Genomic DNA, 21770 nt, shown 5'->3' with positions numbered 1-21770 from the left:
TTCACAGCATACCATACCTACGATTAACGGTTATATGTTAAAATATGATGTAATGGTCCGATTATTACAAGAGAAGTACCGATTGAAAGATAACACTTAAAGTTTAGTTTGCAATTGTAAGAAGTATGTTATTTTGTCGATTGCACATTAATTTCTTGTTACAAAACATACTAAAACTTTTTTACACACATATTCACTCATTCAAGGTGCGTTCGTCACTACGTCTTTCTGTTTTATAGTAATGCTCTCTCAAGAACAAGAGTCTGAATAACAGTTAAGAATAAAGGAAGAGGAGTAACAAAATTAAATTCCCATGAGAATTGAATGAAAATATAACATCAGTTTAGTATAGTCAGGGATCTCTTGATCCACCAATTCACGTGAAAACTCTGTGAAATGGTTTCGCCTGGCCAATGTTCAGTGTTATTAAGTGTCTTAGTGTTCTATATAAGTCAAGTACGATCTGATTTATCAACCGAAGAGGTACCTAGAAATCAAAGTGCAGCTCAACTTCTTCCAACTTCCTGTCGCAATGGGTTAAATGGTAGTGCCTCTGGCCCAGAAATCCGTCTTCCATTTGTCGATATGATAATGCGCCATGAGCTGCCACTCTTTGTGCTCCGTGAACCGGAAGAGGATTTACTGCTGCTGCTCCATGGACCCGAGATTTACCAATTCCACGTGGCCACCGGCGAGCGACGCTTGGTGCCGCTGGGAAATTTAGCGGGTCAGGTGAAGGTTCGCAAATCTCTCGGTGCAGAAATCGTGGCCTGGCGACAGTTCCTACTCCTGTCCATCGTCCTGGAGGATTCCCTGGAGGTATATCAACTGCCCAAGGACTTGCTACTCTCCGAAGATCCCGCCAAGCAAACGAGTTTCGAGCCCCTGCAGCAGTTCTCGCTGCCAGGAGGATTTCTTCAGCTTCACCTTCTGAAACCCAGTGCCGAACAGGTTCTCCTGCTGGTGGCCTCCAATCATACTAGATCACACAGCAAGTGCAGGTGGGGACTACTAGTAAAATATTAATAGAATCGTATTACTTATTGATTGCTTAATAATGATTAATACTTTTTCGCAGAACATTTGAGTGGCTGGACACTTATTTTAATCCCCTTGAGGAGATCACTCTACCCGCCATACGCGTTCTCCAAGTGGTTGGTCGTCAGCCCCTGTATATCATTTTTGGGCGATCTTTAAGGGGCTCGCAATCGAAGGTAAAACCAAAATATCTCTCTTTAACTATAACATTATACATTTTATATAATTACGGTAATCCCTTTAATACTATATGATGACTTATTTTATAATTTTCCCTACTTCCATTACTTTTCCATATTAGATGGTTCTCACAGTCTACGAACTGGATAGGAACACACGAACCCTGCAACATCGTCAGGCCTTGACTGTCCAGGCCCAAAGTGTCCAGGCGGCTAGATTTCGTGGCCGGAACTGCCTGATCGCCTGTAGTTCCTTCACATCCGCTTCCTGTATTTTCTTCCGCATGGTGGATGGTCAATTTGTGGTCTACCGAAAACATGCTCGCAGGGATTTAAGTTTCCATCTATTGAGTGCCAACAAAAAGGGGCAGGTCCTGATCGGAGCCCGTTCCAATGGCGAGGTGATCGCCTTCAGCTCAACCCGCCTGGATTGCTACAGTGGATATCAGGTCGTTGGAGAATCGGAGCCAAGTGGTCTAATAACCCATATAAATCCTCGCAATGAGAGCTTTTTGCTGCTGGCCTATCAAAGACCCTCCAGCGATCTGATCCGAACAGTGCAGCTGGGAGGCGTTGAGGAAATCTCAAATCAAGTGGGCGCCGCTCCAGAAGAAGGTCAATTGAATGTAATCCTATAGAACAACTGGTAATCTCTCTCCTTTGCAGATCTCACTGTGGTTCAATTGCATCGGCATGAATTCGAGGAGTCCGTCAATGCTTTACGTGGACTCCTTCTGCGCCGTCGTTCCTCTCTAGAAACACTAAATCACCTGGTCAACTCCTTAAAGCCAGAGTCTGGCATTCAGCTGGAGAAACCACTGCATCTCCTGGAAAAAGGACACATCGAGCGGCTCCAGTTAGAGGACGATCAGCTGCGCACTCCCACACAATTGAAGCGGCGTCTGGGGGAACTTCGTCAGGGATTTGAGGAATCACGAACCAGGAGAACCACTCGCTCCTTTGGGACAGGAAATGAAAATGATGAACTGGATAAACTCAAGGTACGACGATTGCGAGTGGGCAACCTTATCTACCAGGGACAGTTGATGCCAGGTAAGTTGGAAAACTCGAACAAAAAAAGATGATTTTTACCAACCTCCGCTCCTTTATCAAAAGGTCACATCATGGATACTGTAGTACCACCTTTGCTGACCATCAGGGACGTTCGTGTGCAGACCAAATCACTAAAAACAAAGCAACTGTTGACCCCTCAAGATTTCCACAACTCCAGTATTCCCCAGGTTCCTACAAAGACCCCTACTCGTAGTGAATGTGTAGTGCGTCATCTGAAAGTGGAACAGATCAATGGAGTGTCCTGGGATGACTTTTTAGACTCCCTCTTTCTGCGCAGCCGTGACACTCGGTTGCAAGGAAAACTTGTGATGCAATCGAGGACCCGGGTGGACAATCTTCGAACGACACTGCTCAACGGACTGGTGGTGGATCGCCTTTTTAACCTGCGACGTGCTCAGGTGATCAGTTCCAATATCTATATGTCTGCCTTTTTTGCTCCGCGTTTGGAGGCTCGACTGGTAAATGGCCTTGACTTTGCCCACGATGTCCTCTATCGCGGTTCCAATGACACCTTTGTAAAAAGTAAGTCTCTTCCTCTTGGGTTTGTTTATCAATGGGTCTAAAGAGTTCTTGATTTTCAGCACCTGTTCGCATTTATCAGATGAGTGTTTCGGGAGACATTCAGGTGACCAATCGGAGCAAATGGCAGAAACAGCCCAGGCAACTCCAAGAACCAGGGGAACAACGTCTTCAACAGTACTACACGGGCAGGGTTACGATCAGTGGTTCCCTGACGGTCAGAAACGTTCAGAGGGATACCGGAAACTCACTTGTAATCCTGGGAAAGCAATCTCTGGCCAGGAATGATCTTCATTCCACTTACCTTTTGAATCAGACGCAACAGGTAGGACGGTTTAACATTTCTCTGGTTTAGTTTTATAACACTAAAATCCCCCCCTTTAGAACCTATCAAACTTGACCTTTGGAGAAGCTAGAGTCAATGCACCTTCAATCACCACCAACTATATTGAAGGACATCCTTTGAGAGATCATCTTCTCAGCGGAGGGCAGCAAAACAATCACAACTATCCAAACCACACTCTTCACATCATCTTCTTGAATGCCAGCGTACAGGGCAATATCATTTGCAGGGACTACAGCTCTCGTTTGGCAGAGATTGCAAAGGATGCAGTGCGTCATGGACAGGAGGCAAATATTACGGGTCACAAAAGTTTCCAGGCACCTCTAACTGTTCAAAGCCTTCAAGCCAATCAAATAAATGGAGTACCAATAACCGAACTAGTGCTGAAGTCAAACATCGCCCAGAACTTTAAAGGAACGAAGAGTTTTGACCGCTTGGTGGTGACAAATGACCTAAGGATTCAGGATCACTTAAACGTCAGTCGTCTTAATGGATTCCCACTGCAACAGCTTCTTGGGCATGATCTTAGCCTTCAACGTCTGGAACTGACGGAAACCCCACATCTTCATAATCTTAACTTCCGGCGCCTAAATGGATTGCCCTTCGATGAACTACTGTCCAAGATCTCGGAGGGAAATGAACAACCCCTACTTCTCCACAAACAACTTCTTATCGAGGGAAATGTACAATTCGAAAAAGCTCTAAAACTGCAAAACATTAATGGAATCCAATGGGAGGATTACCTAAGCCGCCTGATTAGACCCGATGCCAATGCGGAGTTACGGGGAAAAAAGACCTTTACGGCGGATGTTCAACTGAACGATGCTCTTCATACACCTCACATAAATAATCTGGATCTCAGTTCCCTGCTGGATAACACCTTGCTGCGAATGACACCACAGCAAATAAGTGGTGTCTACACATTTGACAGAATGATGGCCACCAATGTGGATGTGACTCGAATAAACGGGGTACCGAAAGAAGAATTTATAGACACACGCAAAGATTTGGAACTCAAAGGAGATCTGTACCTGAAGCAACTCAACATCAATGGGAGCCTTACGTGTCCCCTTTCCAATAAACCGGATCTAAGTGATCTTGGGAAACAATTGGAACGAGTCCAGCAACTTCCCTGGCGGAATTTGATGATCACCGGCGATGCTCTATGGGATGGTGAAGATCACTCCCAATCCACACTGGACTATCTGCGCCAGCATGCTGTGAGGAAAGTGGGAAACCAGAGCATTGCAGGACATGTCCTCCTGAAGGCACCCTACTTGAAGAACCTACAAAGCCAGCAGTCTCTGCCCATCGAACTCAACTTTACCCATTTGGCCGAAGATGCCCTACTTCGCAGGAGTCCCACAAACGAAAGTCAGGTGATCGTAGCTCCCCAAGAGCTACTGGGATTAGTTAAAGCTAAAACTCTTCATCTGGAAAAGGATGCACACTTCGGGCTGGTGAACGGAATTGATATAGAACGACTCAATGCCTCACTGTACCGCCTGTCCAGTGGAGAAGCCATTGCAGCGGATCTTCACTTCCTCCAGGCTCCCAAGATTGGTAAACTTCAACTGGAGAGTCCAGAAGTGAATGGTTATCCAATTGAGAGTATTTACCAGCAGGGCAAAGGGCAATCCTTGCCATTGGTGAAGTTCAAGCAACTGATTGTCGAACAGGATCTCAATCTGGGAAGCGTGAACGAAATGAGTATGGAATACTTCATACAGCACCGCATTCCTCTGAGAGGAGCTGCCTTGGAGGTATTCGGATCACTGAGCTTTGAAAACCTTCAGTTGGGAGGTCAACCACTACTTCGCTCCATTAATAACATTCAACTGGATAACCTGGTGTTCCGACATAGCAATCAAGCGCAAAGCATCACGGGTGCCAAGACCTTCCATGGAGGTGTGCAGTTCACAGGGCCCGGTCATGTGATGAATCTAAATGGTCGTGAGCTTAGCGAGAGCTATAGAGGCAGCATCTTCCGGAACAGTGACTACAATATCGATAGTCTGGTCCTGGACAAAGCACTTTTCCCCGGAGGTCTTGTCGTGGCAGGAAGTCAGAGTCCCAGTCGAATGCGAACGATGGAAGATCAAAGCAATGCCCTAGAGCAACTGCAGGAACTTCTAAAGCAGGGTAATCAAAGCTCTCACAAAAGACTACTCTATCTGGACCATGACCCCGAAATCCTGGAATCTACTTGGGTGAAACCGCCTTTGAAGGGACCCCCAGAGCTCCGGGTTAGCCTTTCCCTGGGTGATTCGGCTCCCTGTCAGCGTCGGAGCTTACGGGCTCAGCTCCTAATTCCCGAAGGCCGTGTGCTTCTGGCCAACGTGAGTGTGTCCAACCAATTAATACGAATGAACTCCGGCGATGTCCGGGCCAAGGTGCAAAACCACTGTCATCGTCCAGCCAGGAGATTGCGCAGCAGGATTAGCATTAGCTGCCGGAATGAATCACATACGCTGGGAATGCGTCAACCAGTGGAGGCCATGGAACTAATAGAAGTCGAGGAGATGGTTCTACTTCTTCTGGGCACCGAAGAGGAGGTTCGGGTCTTGCGGCTGAAGCGGAGTAATTGCAGTCTCACCGATTGGCAATCCGTATTGCCGGCAGATGGTCGCCTAATGAAGGTGATTCGAGGGGGGGTTGAGTCCCAGGAGGATCTACTTCTTACCAGCGGTTTGAGCAATCATCGTCCGGTCCTAGCCATTCATGCCAGAGATCCTTCGAATCATAATTTCAATTTGCTCCAGTTAATCCAGGGTTCCTATGATCTGGCTGAGATGCAAGAGAACCAATTGCTAGTCAGCTGCCTGGGTTGCCGGCATATAGCCATCTTTAAGAGGAATGTTAGCCATGTGGAAACCCACTTTGAGCCCATCCAGCAACTGAGTTTTCACGAGCGCATTCATCAGCTAACGCCATTTAAAGTCGGAGAACAGCAATATCTTTTGGTGATAACACAACCGGAGGAAGAACACTTTTACCTTTTTAGCTATAATCAAGTGGGCGGTTGGCAGCAACGCACATTTGGCTATAAAAAAAATCAGCACCCATGGGCATGGCCTCTGGTAAAATCTGGTCAAAAACTGGAATCGATAGAGACTCCAATTTTACTGCTCTGCGGTAAGGAAAGGGAATGCAGTCTGGTGAAGGCCCTACTTGGTTGAAATCTGAACCATATTGTAAGCTATGTATATTTATATTTACTGTATATATCTTTGTTTATTCTATGTATTCTAATGAATTGTTTATTTTTGTTAAATCAACACTGTATTATTACTTTTGGAATGAAGACTCTATTGTATATTATGTATCTTATACATGTACTACCAGATTTTTATAGCACGCTTAAAGTTATTAAGCATGAAATCTGTTTTAAAGAAGCATCAGATAGAGATTATCACACTCCTCGGCTTTATCATTTCTGTAAAGTCTAGGAAATCTTACTTGGCTAATTTCCCCCAAATGATCACATCGTAAACCCCCATGGATCCTCTTCAGACGTCTTAGGTCGAGAAGCTCTTGCTGCTTATGGTGATTACATAGCCGGTGAACACTAGGAATCCTAGGATGCCCCAGATTGAGCTGTTCTGATTGCCACCATCTCCAATCTTGGCCAGGACCCACTCCACATGGCTTGCCACGTCCTCGAATCCCCCATCGATGCTCCTTAGACCAAGGAGGCGATCCCGTTCCGTTAGAGTGGCACCTGCATCCATATAAAGCTGGCCAGGAGTGGAGTTGGTGGCCTCCGGCTGGACACAAATCCTTGGTGACTTGCTCTGCTGCTGGTGACAGGATGTGTGGGTGGCATTCAATGTCACCAGATCGTGCAGCTCACGAATATCGGCATCATAGCCCCAAGTGCTGATTTGCAGAAGATTACTGGATTCCGAATCCAAAACGGAAGTGGTTCCAGGCGAGGGTAGGCCAATCGGTTGGATATGGGGATTATCCAAAGGCACATCCTTTTCCAGCATCAGAATGGCCAAAGCCAAATCCTTGGGAGGTTGGTGGATGTGTGTCACCCCAAAGAACTGACCCTGCTCATGGGGAGCAAATCTCTGTGGGTTGCCGAGCATAACGCGCAGTTCTGATGGATGGTAGTACTTCTTCTTCACCTGACTGTAATTAAAGTAAATTGACATTATTATATATTATCTGTTGCCTTAAATCCCATTGTTTACATATTTCAGAAAAACAACTTGGGAATTATAAGCCACATTTGACCAACCTGAAGATGCAGCTACCGACGGTAAGCACAACAGAGGGCGCCACCAAGGCGCCCGAGCAAATGTGTCCCTTGCCAAAGTAATCCCGCTCCTGGGCCAACAATCGTATGGATGCCTGATGTGGGGCCAACATTTTCGGCCGGAATCGATCCTCTCCAGTGGCCGCTGCAATGGCATCCATTTCGGCCAGGCCAATACCACGTTTTGCCGCCAAATCACGATGGGTATAAGCTGCCGAGGATGGAGAACGTGCAAAAATTAGCGAACCGAGGTGAAGGTTAAGCCGAAAGCCTGATAAGCCCGCCACGAATCCAGATCCGATCGGAATCCCCCCATGGAAACAGGTCTCCGAGTGCAGTCCACGTTATCACCCAGCACCTATCAGCAATCTTTGACGCCTGGTCAGCGCCCCGATCGCTCCCTGATATGCCGATAGATTTACCCAGTGCACAAGTCCCGGATTCGACCCGATCAGGCCACCTCTGTTGTTCCCGGCGTGATCGCAGATATGATAGGCGGCCTGTGGTATCTATAGCCCCACTTTACCCCAACTACCCCGGAAGCCCGAGACGATCACGCGATTATAGATCGCCAATTGCTCAATTTGGAGTGACGCACTAAACGCGGTCAGCGATTTGGATAATCGTGGGATTATGCCAAAGTACAGTGGATATGTTAAATGCGCCGGCACTTAAAATTCCGTTTTAACAAAATCCAAAGTTTAATGAAATTAGCTATGGCTCTCATTTCTATAAAAAAAAACCAATTTAGCATTGTAAAAATTGTTTTCAAAAAACAATTCTAAGCTAGAACCTAATTTTAGAACTCGTGACTGCTCAAAATGTATAATTAGTCTTGGTTATCAGGTGAACTTGAGGAGCAATCAAATAAATGTTTGAAATGTTTGAATACAAAGAAACGAAAAGTTCAAGATTGAGGTTCATTCGTGTTAATAAGTATGTGAGATAATTTATTACCTATTTCCGTTACAAATCAAAGTACTTTGTAATGCCATAAGATACTTGTGATATCTCTATTACCTCTATTGCTTACTTGCAATTTCTTTTGAAGTTTGAACGATTTGTTGTCATGTTATAACTATTCAAGTGTCATTGAAATTCCTGACCGACTCAAGTATCAAATTGACATAATACCAGTTGATAGAAATACGACTTTCTTCGATTACTAAATGTTTTGTAATATTAAAATTTAGAAGATGGTATCATTAAAAGTTCCCTGATTACTTCATAGAACTCGGACTATCCTCGATAACTAAAAATTTTCTAATATTCAAATTCTGATGATAATTAGCTTAAAATCAGGCACAATTATCGCATTATTATTAGTTTATTAGTTTTAGAGCTTCAAAAAACATGTCCATTCAATATATAAAACCCAAGGGAAACGCCCTGCTTACTAAGTGATTTTTAGGTGATATTTCCCTAATCCGAATTGGATCTCGATCTTCCCTACTATATCTTAAAATGTACTTACTCGTTTGCATTTCAGTGCATAGAAACGCAAAGATCAAGGTCTTCACGATCTTCCGCCAATGATCGTTGAGCTGCATTTTAAAAAACGAATCCCGAACACAAAATTCACAAAGGAAAAATATGAAAAAAAAAACCTGATCCCGATAATCGATGATCGAAGCGATCTTAGGTTTTTCACGGAGAGCGTTCTACGGTTCACCTGTCGGGAGCTCCGAGCGATGAATGAAGAAATTATAGCGCGAGCTTCTTTCCTAAGTCGAATGAACGCAAATTCGCAAAAGCGTTCTTAGATAATTCCATAAATTTTTGTTTTGGTTTCGTGAGTCTTGATTCGGAATCGTTTGTTATTGTTTTTGTAGCCGATGTCGGTTGATAAAGCAATAGTATAACATACGACCCAGGCACCAATACATCAGTATCGCCGAATCGAACTGAATCGAAGCGAATAATAAACAAACACACACGCTCAATCCGGATCGATAAGAACGCATTGCCAGTAAACATTATTTTGATTATTATTTCTGTTTTGTTTTCATATACTTTTTTTCAATTTGTTTATGTTCTAAAGCCAGGATTAAGATTGCTTGAATCGTATCATTCACCTTGCTGGCTTTAGAATCAAATTTGACCAGCCCCTACTCTTCCGATAATGTGGAACTTTACCAAGAAGTAAATGTTCTAAGAAACCTATTTGGTACGTTCACGGGGCTTTTGAATGTCCATTTTTTTTTATTGATAGCAAAACTGTTTTATGAGAAGCACATAAAAAAATTATGATTATTAAAGGCTTGGTACTTTAAGTAATATTTAAATTATTGAAGTTTAATTTAACTAGAATATTTATTTAGAATACTTAAATATATATTATTTTGTATTTTTTCAATGTAATACAAAGTTAATGATAAATATTATGTGAACATTTATAAGACTTGTGCCATTTTGAAGAACCTCTCGTATTCCTGAAGTGTAGCGGAAATGTATATTACGCCTTCTCGAGAACTATATACATATGACAAACTTGAAGCGAACTAAAATGGAAAGCAGATTACATCGCGAAGTGTGGCTGATAAGGATCGATGGCCCAAAGATTGCGTGCATTCCGGCAATAGTTTGTATTACCCAAAATCGAAGATTAATAGTGCTGTAACTCAGCCTTGAGATGAACCACTCCGAATCATAGTCGCCCTGATAGATAGAAAGTTGTCTCGATTGCCCAATGCAGTTGGACTCCTTGACCTTGTCTGCACGTTTAAACAATCAGATCGATCGTTTGATTAACGGAACTGGATTTATTCCTATCGATCGCCCTGCAGTCACGGACGCCATTCTTTCAGTACCGCAACGTCTGGAACCATAAAGATTACCAATATCAGGTAGTCACTTCCATTCATCGAACTAGTGAAATCCAGTCTCTTTTCTGCGCCGTGAACTATTTTTAGTTAACTAACAACAAATGCGACGATAACCTGACGATCGCGGATTATATGGGGTGTAAGAATAACTTAGGGCTAAGAACTTTTATAAGCCGCCTAGAAGTAGGCCATAAATGTCTGCAACGAAGGGAAGCTTTTACACCAGCGAAGAAAATGAAAAGAAATGTACCTTAAGTACTATAATGATACAAAATAAGAAACACTTAATGCGATCAAGTTACAATATAAGTATAAATCCTTTTAAAAAACCACCTTATTATTTAACGATTATGTTATTTATTTTCAGGTGGGAAAATATCCATCTATGTTATGCAAAATCAGACATTTTTCAGAGTCCTAATTTAAAAAATGGATAGTAAGTGTTAGTCCGCAAACAAATTATTACACTCTCCAAAGCTTAAAAGAATTCCAATCATGTTAATGTATGTATAAACTCGAAGTGAATAAAAAGAGTCGAATATTTTAGTTCTTATTTTATTGAAGTAATTCTACGGTAATTAGAACTGATTAGTCATTAGCCTCAGGGCGAGGAATCCAGGCAGGAGAAGGCTAAGAGTTCCGACCATGACTCCCATGGCACCACCACCTCCATTGTTATCGTTATCGTCATCGATAATTTCATCACCACTGCCATCACCACTGCCGTCGCCACTTCCATCACCACTTCCTTCACCACTTCCATCACCGCTTCCTTCACCACTTCCAGCATCATTCGGATCCTCGCCCATATTTAGCAGAATCCAGTCGTAGTAGTACGACACGTCCGTGTAGACTCCCGGAAATCTGGGCAAAGCACATTGAATGCCCCAGGAAACCACGCCGGCCAGTTGACTTTGGCACACCAGTGGTCCACCGGAATCGCCCGAGCAGGCGTCCTTCTCCCCAACTTCTAGATATCCAGCGCACATCATTCCAGCCTTGATCAGATGCCCCAGATCGCTGTCGTTTATGCAATGCTCCTCACTGATCATCGGCACATCGACGGTCATCAGGATATCGGAAATGTAGCCATCTTCCGTATTGCCCCATCCTGTCACCTGGCAGACGACGCCCTCCGCGACAGTAAACCGATTGAGGGCAATTGGACGAATAGTAGGATGACCGGTGGGCACGGTGTCATTTAACTTCAGCAGGGCGATATCCTTGTCGTAGGTGGACAGATCGAACTTTTCCAGCTGCATTATCCGCTCATCGAGTGTAAAGGTCAGCGTGTTGGTTCGGTTGTAGCGATCCAGATTGCCCATCACCACGATGAACTCATCCTTGGGCACAAAGGTTCCGTCATATATAACCTGACTAGTATAAAATTATAAGAATTAGAAATTGAATTCAATCATTTTAGTCAATTCCTTATTTTTGGCGAATTGATCTCTAAGTTTGTGAGGGCTTACTGAAAAGTATCCCAAAAGCCCATAACTTGCTTATTTTTATGGAAACTTTATAATATAATAACTTTGGGATTCAGATTTTGGTCAAAAATACTCATTTTTAGTGGTTTTTCAGTCGTAGTTTAGCCAAATCAAGGCATACAGCTAAAAGAACGTCTGTTTTGAGCAGCTTGCTACAAATGCTATCGATCCCTATCACTTTAAGAAACATTTATTTTTTGACCCATTTTCGCATTTTTTATAAGGGGGTACTCAGTTTTTTTTGAGATTCAGATTTTGGTCAAAAATACTCATTTTTAGTGGTCTTTTAGTCGTAGTTTAGCCAAATCAAGGCGTACAGCTAAAAGACCTACTGTTTTGAGCAGCTTGCTACAAATGCTATCGATCCCTATCACTTTGAAAAACATTTATTTTCTGACCCATTTTCGCATTTTTTGTAAGGGGGTACATCAGTCTTTTTTTAGATTCAGATTTTAGTCAAAAGTACTAATTTTTTAGTGGTTTTTCAGTCGTAGTTTAGCCAAACCAAGGCGTACAGCTAAAAGACCGACTGTTTTGACACGTTTTGATCAATTTTCGTATTTTTTATAAGGGGATATGTTTTTTTTTAGATTCAGATGTCCCTGAGCCACCAAATATTTTTCAAGAACATTTTAATTATTAATTGTTATGCCTTTTCTTGGAATCGATAAGGTGGTATCAAACATTTTAAATTAATTTGATGTTCCTTGAGATTACACAACTTATCGGTAACAGCTAAGCAATACTTTCTGATACTTTTCGTAATACCCCTTAAACCTATTGGCCTCTGGCCAAACTTACTCTACGAAACAATGGGCGGCAGTGAGTACCCATCCTGGTCGGATGAGCGATCCTCCGCAGAGATGTCCTGTTCCGAAGAAGTAGCCATCGTTGAGGGCCTTCCGAATTCCCACCTGGTGCCTGGTGGCTCCCAGAGTAGCCTCCGTTCCATTGATAATCCTACCAGGGTCCACACTGAATCTCGGCCGGATTGCCTGTGAGTCCAAGGTTGTCTGTGGAACGGCGCCTAAGGGAAGAGTGGTTTTGAGGTAATAAAAAAAATCCAGAAACTGAAGAAAACTCCCACAAACCTCTCAATTCCGCCGGCAAGGAAGTGAATAGAAGGGCTACCGCCAAATATTTCACCAATCCGATCATTTCGCCCATCTAGATGCTAACTCCTCGACGTGGCGATACCAACTAATGATGGAGCCGAACCCACTTGTCCAATATCGCGGCCAAAATAAAAATCTGGCATCGGGCTGGCATCCTAATCTAATCAATACACATCGTATAATATCATAGAACACCACAAATAACACCGGACCGACTTGTCATCGCCGGAGACCCGAAGACCTGCGTCCGGGTTTGACGAACTGCAGCCTTAAGTTTTAAGTGCCACTGCTGGATTTTCCAAGCGGGCAATCTGTGGTTTTACCACACCAATTTATGGGGCCCTTGAAACTGGGGGAACAACCAGGGGATTTCCTGGAAAGTGTGTCCAAAACTAAATTATTTTGATCTACGTATCTCTGAAAGATCTTTGGGTTTTCCTGGCGTATTACTAAACTGTAAATTATTTTTCTAAGAATTTTGCCTCTTACTTACATTATTTATACATTTTAACAATAAATATGGTATCTTTTTTATTTTGAGGTTAATAGCCTGAATTCTGATCAGTATAATTTCGTAGAAATTTAGAGGCCATATATGTATCATCGATCTCCATTGCGAAATTATTGCCCATTGTCCGATTTCAATTAAAATTTCACACCCACTCGTTATGTGCAAACAAAATTGATTATTCAGTCCCATTTCTGGTCTTGCCAGATACCAAATAAACAATTTATAAAAAATCAAAAACTACGTTCGATGGGTTCCAACCAAAAGTTACTCATCCACAGAGATTTTTAATCTAGGTTAATTTCATATTTTAGTAAACAAATAGTAAAAGCTTTATATCTTGTTCCAATAAGGGTATATTTACATTACCATAAAACCAAGAAACCAAATAAAAAAAGGGGTTTGTCCAATTGATTAAGCAATTTCGCGGCTTATAATTGACGGTTTTGAAGAAGGACAAAATAGAAATTGTCTTTTAAAACTCTAAAAAAAATACATGGTACATTACTTTCTTAATATCTGAGAAGTTTCAAGATTCAATTTCATTTTGCGAAATGCAAAATTATTATTTTTTATTTTGAATGCTTTTATTTAATGGTATTCTTTCCACAATTTTAAACGGCACAAATGTACCCTGTACCATGAGACTCTTTGTACCCCTTAATAAGCCCCTCCTCCTCTGATGTCATCAATGCCGTCGATCACCGTCAACTATTGGACAATCTACAAGTGGGTGCCTCCTTCACACGATTAGATAAATCAGTTGTAGAACAGACAAGAGAAAGCGATTTATTGGGCTGTCCGATCGTCAAAGAAGGCTAATGATGAGTCCCAGAAGGACAATATCCAAGAACAGAGATGATATAGCTCGACGGCTAGCCAGACTCTGCGGCGTCATTTGGCGATATTCGGAGTAATCCAGCGAAGCGTTGGCTTTCCGAATCCATTTTAAGAAGTGTGAGACATTGGTGTAAACACCCGGATAGCCTGGATCCGCACAGCCAACGCCCCACGATATTATTCCGGCCAAATGTCCGTCGCAGATCAGCGGTCCGCCGGAATCCCCCTGGCAGGCATCGATACCGCCCTGCAGGAATCCGGCACACATCTGCGAGGCGGGTAGCTTGTAGATCACCTGGCAGAGCTCCTTGTTCAGTATAGGTACAGGGGCCTGTTGCAACGTGGCCGATTTGTCCTTCTGCGGAATTGGAACACTGTAGTTGAAAAAGGTTTGAATTGCAAAGCAAGCCCTCTTATACGGACAAACCTTTTTTAGTTAAGACTTCGTTCGCACATGCCTTACCAATAAAAATCGTTTTACAGACGCTCTATTCTGCGGACAAACCTTTTTTTAAAAAAACCGGTCTAACTCGAACCTTAAACTTGGTAATACAAACGTTTTACGGACGCTCCCTTATGCGGACACACCCTTTTTAAATAAGACCAAGGTAACACGTGCCTAAGACTTAGTAACAAACATTGCTTAACGGACGCTCTCTAATACGGACACATAGGATTCTGCTTTCGATCAAGTAGCATACATCGTTCAACGGACGCTCTCTTGAGCGGACAAAAAAGACTATAATGGGTTGAGTCCCATTCCCAACCTCAAACTCACCTTGGTGACCTTGCCCCAGCCATGTATGAGACAGATGGTGCCCTCTTCCGGTGCTTCTTTGGCCAGCGGTATCGGCCGAATCGCTTGCGATAACCACGGAATGAATCCATTGAGGAAGAGCAGGGCGATGTCGTTCTCCAGCGTGGTCATGTTGTACCGCTCGTGGCCGACGATCCGCTGCACGAGGTACTCCTGGGTGAAGCGGTCCGCCCGATCGATGGCACTGCTGCCGGCCACGACCACAAATTGCTCTGGATCACGATAGTGCAGCGGTACTGAGTTATTTCTAAAGAGGGTATTTTTTAAACATTTTATATCCGCTTGTTTTATCCCGTATTTTCACCCACATGGCGTAACAGTGGGCCGCCGAGCAGACAACCCGCTGGGAGATGACCGCTCCGCCGCACACATGACCCATTCCGAAGCGCCGCTGGTGGACAGGTCGTCGGCGAACGGACACCTGAAAGGGCACTTGGTCAATGGTCACCGTATAGCCGCCCACAATCTTCGGTAGGATCACAAAGGACGAGGCTGTGGACATCGGCTGTAGAATCAGGGCGTGGCTAGGTTTGGGATCGGCCGCTAAAATCAGCAACATAAGCTGGCACATCCATTGGTGGTCCATGGGGTGCGCTGAAATCCCACAAGCGTCTATATTTCCTCTCCCAATAAAACAAACTCGACAGCAAGAACAATAAAAAAATCAAATTTAAAAAAACTGATGCTTTAATCAGTGTCTCAGCGATCAAATTACTCAGAATTTAAAATTATATCTTCATATCATGATAATCATCATATCATATAAGTATCATATCAAGATAAGTAGTTTATTATCATATTTAACATTCACTGGAAACAATATCTCGTGGTTCCTTGGTAAATATAATTTAATAATGATATTTAAAATAATTTAAAATGAAAGTGCTAATTTAATTTGCACGGGGCAGCTTATCGATGTGCGTATGCCGACCGCTGTAGCACACTGTTTATGTGTCGGCAGAGCTATTCTCTATGCCCGCTTAATGGAAAGCAATATAGTAAAATTCAAAACCCGAGGCGAATCCAAGTAAACACTCAATTTTGAAAAAGATAACATTTATTTAATAATAAGCTAAGCGATCTAAATTATCGTTTAAATTCTGAGATCCAGTGCGAAAGCAAAGATCAGTGAAATACAAGACCCGAGGAAGGACCAACCCGAACCCAGCCGAACTCCTCCGTTATGATAGAGCGTGTAGTTTAGGGAGCTGTTCTTCTGGACGATCCAACTATTATAGTACGATACATTTGTGTAGACACCCGGATAACCAGCTGCTGCGCATCCTGCGCCGTAAGACACGATGCCGGCCAGCTTTCCGTTGCAACTCATAGGTCCACCGGAATCGCCCTGGCAGGCGTCCACTCCCCCAGTCCAATATCCGGCACACACCTGGGAAAGCGGAACGGATCCGTAGGAAATGCGGCAGGTGGCGTAGGCGACTATGGGAACCGTGGCAGACTGCAAGGTATTACTGCTCGCAGTACCGCCCTGAAAAAATATAGAGATTTTATTACATAGATGTCAGGGAAATGACAAATGATTGGAAAGTAATTTAGTAGTTTTGTATTTTAGACTCGGAACATTATATTATTATATTGTTATTAAAAGCCCTATTATACCTATATCTTACAGTATGAAGTTTTCGTTCTGATTGAATTGGTAGGCTTTGTTAATGGGATGACAATTAGCTTTAAAATGTTTCTTTCAAATATTATTATATTATGTTATTATAAAAAGCCCTATTAAACCTATTATACTATTAAAGTTTGAATTTTTCATTTTGATTTTATTTAGTTATTATCAAAAGTAGACTTAAAGTGGACCAATTAAATTCAGTTTAAAGAGTAATTACATTTTAAAGAAGTGATTTTGCAAGATGGATTATCATATCTAAACATTTTTTTCAAAATTTAGTAGGTTACTAAAACTCACCTCCTGGAGCAGACCCCATCCCGAGATCAGACACTCGGTGCTCGTGGCCACGAGTTGGCTGTTTAGGGCCAAGGCCTTCACTGTTGGCCAGTTCCAGGGAATATATCCATTGATGAACATCAGTGCGATGTCGTTGACCAACGAGTCGGAATTGTAGTTCTCATGGGGGATTAACTCCTGCAGGTAGTACTCCAATGTGAGATTGGTGTAGCTCCTTAAATAGGTACTGCCCATGACTATGACGAACTCACCAGCAGTTCGATATTTCTTTTTATCACTCCTAAAAAATTAAAAACTATTAGAATATGTTTTAAACAGAGTTAGGCTCTTACTCACATATAACAACAATGGGCGGCGGTGGCCACCAAACGCTGGGAAATCACGACTCCACCGCATAAGTGACCGGAACCATAGCTCTTCCTATCGTTGGCAGTTAGACGAACGGACACCTGGTATGGAACCTGTTCTATACTTGTCGCACTACCGCCCACAATCTTGGGCTCTATGCTTCCAGCTCCAAGATCTGCAATATAGTTTTATAAGTAACATATCTATAGGTACATATGATATGATTAAATATCGGTCATGGACATGGCCATCCAGTGACATCTGATACACCTTCTTGACAACTAACTATATCAAATACATATATAAATACAATTGTTGTTTATCGGTGGCAATGAGATAGCTGGGATTGTTGTCTTAACAAGAAAGTACTTCAGAATTATAGGGTGAGCGGTTTATAGCTCTTTAAAGGAATGAAAAAACAAAGCAATCTAATCGAATGTGTTGTGATAGCCACTCCTTGGAAAATTAGTTGGATAATTGTTATGCCCTGCTAACGTCTACATTAGTCATGAAAAAAGTTTGGCAATTATAGGCAAAAGCAGTTTAGTCATGGTAATATTTTATATACTTTTTCTTACTTCCTTTGATAAAATTTTAATAATAATCAAAAGATAACAAAGGAAGGGTTTAATATGATAATTTTGTGAATATTTAAGTGATATTTTATCCCATATTTTATTTAACACACAAAGAAGGTTGAAAATGGGTTGGTTTTTTATGGGAAAATTTTAAAATAGTTCACTTTAATCACATTAATGGGTTTTTTTTATCCGATAAACTTGGAAATTGTAATTAACACTAGTTTTCTTATCTTGGGTAATAACCAAAGATTTTGTTAGAAAAGAATAACCAAAACAAAAAGAAAGAAAAATTAACTTGAGAGATAACTTGTCTTAGAATTTTTACACATCTTTCACAGATTTTGAGTTCACTTCTTCACATTTATAAAATATTACCAAACAGTTTAATGGTTCTGTGAATTTTTAATAAAACTTAAGTATTGGTAAGATGATGACTCACTTTCGCCGGATGCCAGAACGCCTAGGAATAGCGATATGGCCACCCAGATTTTAGCCATTTCTTCAGCGTTATGGAAAAAACGAATTATATGTAAGGTAGGGCCTCGAATATTGGCTTTTTAAATCTTTGGCCGTTACTATTATCGACCGAATTTCTTGAATCGAGCCACCGCAATGAGCCATCAGACCCATGGCCAGTTGATATTATTTGTGGCTGCCTATGGCTTATCTTATCGCTAAATGTGCGTAAATTGAATGTTGCCAAAGCCCCAAAGCAGCACATCGACAACGGCTCGATAGGTCGATCGGGTGCCATAAAAGTAAACAAATGCCAAATCAGAGCGAAATTCATTTTTGATTTCGATGGCACTAGACGCGAATGGGTTTGGAATCACCAAGCCCCATAGCAACTACTTCAACCTCATAACTAGCCGTTTTTTCGTCCGCAAGTTAAAATAAAAATAATGTTTGCACCTTAAAAGTGTATGGAATTTTACGGCCAAAACAGCGTGTTAACTTTTGCCACATTATTTACTACATTTTCTTTAAATATATTTTGTGTAAATAAATATTCCAACTAGAATTGTGTTTTTTCTTTTAAACCTTTGTTTTCCAAGTTATTTAAACATTTAGCAATCGCATTAAAATTTCCGTTTTTCAATAGAATTTATTAGTCATTGGTATAAAACATGTGAACAAAGTAAAATACAATGTAAAAAAAAAATAACCATGAATTTCATTGTGGCGCTCCCATATGAAACCGTGACTAATCGGTTGATAAGTAAGTAGGGATTTTCGCCATTAACCAGGTACAAGTAGATATCTTTGGTGTGAGATTAAAATATAGTTAGGTAACAAATGAAATGGTCCTTTTGTAATCGTTCACATTAAGATCCACAAGACAAGATCTAACTTTTCAAGTACCAACGGTACGTATTCTTGTTCATCAAGAATTCTCTATATATTATATAAATTATTTTATATCGCAGTTCATCTTTATCACTGGGGAGTTGTATTGTCTGATTTTATCAACCATGGAAAAAAAAAACCTATGGACTAGAGCTTAAACTTTTGGCGGTACACCATTTAGAGTGGGACTATTCCCTTACTCTTCTTTTTTGTTGACTCCGTGCTTCTCAATCATGTTTTTGGTGAGAGCTGTTGTGCGAAGTAGGATGGCTTTTAGCTCCTCCAGCTCGGTGAGTTGTTTCGGTGACCCTTTTTCCTCTTCGGTGTCCTCGTTTTCTGTCGGAGAATCAAGGCCTTCGTTTTCGTCAATAACTTGTTTTTGATCTCCAAATATTTCTTGAACTTGAGAATCAATGACTTTGCGCTCTTGAATGGACCGTTTTGAATAATCATATACTTCTGGAACAGCTTCAATGTGCCGTAAAATTAACTCTAGAGTTTCAGAGTTCAAACGTGGTGTTAAAGGCTCGTCCTCATCAGCAGTATCAGATGTTTCGATGGCGCCTTCATTTTTAGTTTTAATTTCAGCTTTTCCTACTGTTGCATTAACTTTGGTAAGTTTTGCCAAGGAAGACTGAGTAATCACAGCCGATGTTGACGGCTCTTCAGCATCTTTTATGGTTTCCCTTTTAATTTTTGGCTCATTCTCTGTAAACCATTCATCCATGTCAGAATCTTGGGAACTCTGGGAGCTTTTGTACTCGAGTTGCGGATTAAAACGGCGCTCCATTACCTTGCGCTCCAAATGATTTGTATTGGCTTCAAGGGCTTTGCGCTTCCTAAAAATATTAAAATATATCTCAGTATTTTAAAAAGATGTAGTCTTTATAAAGCGAACCTATTGCGTGGAGACAATTTATCGTTTGGTGCATCCAATACATTTGGGGATATAGCTCCATAGTATAAAGGAAACTTAGAGCGTGGAGTCAATTTTGGGCTCATTGATTCCGCCGAAATTGTAGAGCCAGTAGACGGAGTCTTGTGCTTTACATCCTGCGACACGGGTGATGAAAACTCAGATGAACTGCACGAGGGAGGTTCACCTGCAAATGCGTCCTTCACTTGCTGGTAAGCAGTAGCATTGTCCAGCAAGTTTTGGTGCTCTGCCTTAAAAGCCTCGATATCAAATGGCTTTGTAACCGCAGTCACTAAAGGAGATAGTAGAATATAGAATATACTATTAATAATCTTATCTAGTTATAGTGGGAAATATTATAAATACGTAGGATGCCTTAAGGCATAATGAATTAAAAAATAACATGACATTAAAGGAATATAGAATAGTTATAGTAGGAAATATTATAAATACGTAGGATGCCTTAAAGCATATTAAATTAAAAACTAACATGGCATTAATACAAAAGTGTCAACAGATTACAAGAACAATTCTTACTAATCGGATATCACATTGTACATATCCCATATCTTTACCTATTTATTTTACGGGATATGTACAATGTGTATAAGTAGATTTATAAACTATTCTGAAAAGAAAGTTAAACCCTTGATGGTCTACAATATAACTTTACTTTAGAACACTTCCAAAATGAAAAAGGGAAATGGAATGCAGCTCACATTTCAAAACCAAACGAAATCTACTAGTCAGTAAATTGGAACCAGAAACTTACCTCTCCACAACTTGTGTCCATCATTGCGATACTGTTGGAGCTCCTTGTCCTTGGCTCTTAGAATCTCTATCAAAACGGAGATCTGATCCCGTAGTCCTCCGGCCGTGGACATTGAGTTCATGCAGATCTTTCGATAAAACTATGGGAATAGCAAAAGTTATCAATATGAACTTCAGGATTAACTGGCCATAAATCAGTTCCTTACCGAAAAACCATTTAGGGGACTCAAATTCCAATGCCATTTAAATGGAACTGCAGCATTGGGCATGAAATATTTCAAGAACATGCAAGTCATCGGTCCTCCAGTGGCGTCCACCTTCAAGGGATCTGCGGTAAGCAAAGCCAGACGCGCTGCATCCTCGGGGAACTTTACGCGCGGATTAACCATCTGTATAGGAAGATACCAATGTTTTAAACCACAAATGCATATATGCATCTACTTTAAACACCAAAAACTCACCTTTAGGCGTTCCTGGAACTCCTCCTTGAATAAAGTCTCTGCGAAACTTAAATTCTTTTCCGGTTTGTGGAGGTAAAAAGTTAGAGCTTCGCCTTCCTCATTAAAGCAAGTGAACACACAGAGTTCCCCATTTATATCTACTGTTTTTAGCATCATTTTTGTAATTACTTTGCGAAATATAAACTAAACAAAAAATTTCCTCTCCCGAAATCGGCAAAAACGTGCTCGCGAAAAGAGCAGGTAATCGTATATCAATAGGGATATTCATCTTCAGTTTCGATAGCTATCGATACACTATAATTTATAAATGTTTAAACAATAAAAATGTATAATAGAAATTTATAAAGAATATCTATCCTACAAGAAAATGTTACTTTTATATTTAAACTTCATTTATTATA

General features: G+C 41.5%; 5 protein-coding genes across 5 annotated transcripts; 1 reads left to right on the top strand and 4 right to left on the bottom strand.

Annotated features, from left to right (window-relative positions):
- The first annotated feature begins 289 nt into the window (after nucleotides 1-289).
- Nucleotides 290-6427, top strand: fs(1)M3 (female sterile (1) M3). The gene is made up of 7 exons (XM_017076241.4): nucleotides 290-1001; nucleotides 1079-1214; nucleotides 1340-1832; nucleotides 1884-2270; nucleotides 2334-2813; nucleotides 2873-3135; nucleotides 3195-6427. The coding sequence occupies exons 1-7, from the start codon at nucleotides 397-399 to the stop codon at nucleotides 6330-6332; spliced, it is 5502 nt and encodes a 1833-aa protein (XP_016931730.2). The 5' UTR covers nucleotides 290-396; the 3' UTR covers nucleotides 6333-6427.
- LOC108011157 (uncharacterized) lies at nucleotides 6346-9118 on the bottom strand. Its single transcript, XM_017076242.4, has 3 exons — nucleotides 8892-9118; nucleotides 7400-7628; nucleotides 6346-7290 (listed from the first exon to the last, which is right to left on the bottom strand). The coding sequence occupies exons 1-3, from the start codon at nucleotides 8965-8967 to the stop codon at nucleotides 6672-6674; spliced, it is 924 nt and encodes a 307-aa protein (XP_016931731.2). The 5' UTR covers nucleotides 8968-9118; the 3' UTR covers nucleotides 6346-6671.
- A 1663-nt stretch (nucleotides 9119-10781) lies between these two features.
- LOC108011107 (transmembrane protease serine 9) lies at nucleotides 10782-18501 on the bottom strand. Its single transcript, XM_070997238.1, has 6 exons — nucleotides 18314-18501; nucleotides 17282-17468; nucleotides 16946-17225; nucleotides 16108-16501; nucleotides 12534-12759; nucleotides 10782-11619 (listed from the first exon to the last, which is right to left on the bottom strand). The coding sequence occupies exons 1-6, from the start codon at nucleotides 18369-18371 to the stop codon at nucleotides 10821-10823; spliced, it is 1944 nt and encodes a 647-aa protein (XP_070853339.1). The 5' UTR covers nucleotides 18372-18501; the 3' UTR covers nucleotides 10782-10820.
- On the bottom strand, nucleotides 13975-15679 carry LOC139353499 (trypsin). Its single transcript, XM_070997837.1, has 3 exons — nucleotides 15321-15679; nucleotides 14974-15259; nucleotides 13975-14553 (listed from the first exon to the last, which is right to left on the bottom strand). The coding sequence occupies exons 1-3, from the start codon at nucleotides 15596-15598 to the stop codon at nucleotides 14164-14166; spliced, it is 954 nt and encodes a 317-aa protein (XP_070853938.1). The 5' UTR covers nucleotides 15599-15679; the 3' UTR covers nucleotides 13975-14163.
- Nucleotides 18502-18959: 458 nt separating the features above from the next.
- LOC108011115 (uncharacterized) lies at nucleotides 18960-21617 on the bottom strand. Its single transcript, XM_017076186.4, has 5 exons — nucleotides 21370-21617; nucleotides 21115-21297; nucleotides 20910-21048; nucleotides 20120-20429; nucleotides 18960-20060 (listed from the first exon to the last, which is right to left on the bottom strand). Exons 1-5 carry the CDS (start codon nucleotides 21523-21525, stop codon nucleotides 19418-19420), a joined length of 1431 nt encoding a protein of 476 aa, XP_016931675.2. The 5' UTR covers nucleotides 21526-21617; the 3' UTR covers nucleotides 18960-19417.
- Nucleotides 21618-21770: the final 153 nt, after the last annotated feature.

Source organism: Drosophila suzukii, chromosome X, assembly GCF_043229965.1.
Source record: "Drosophila suzukii chromosome X, CBGP_Dsuzu_IsoJpt1.0, whole genome shotgun sequence".
NCBI classification, from domain to species: domain Eukaryota; kingdom Metazoa; phylum Arthropoda; class Insecta; order Diptera; family Drosophilidae; genus Drosophila; species Drosophila suzukii.
The sequence above is the reverse complement of the archived record's forward strand: the minus strand, read 5'-3'. Positions and strand labels throughout refer to the sequence as shown.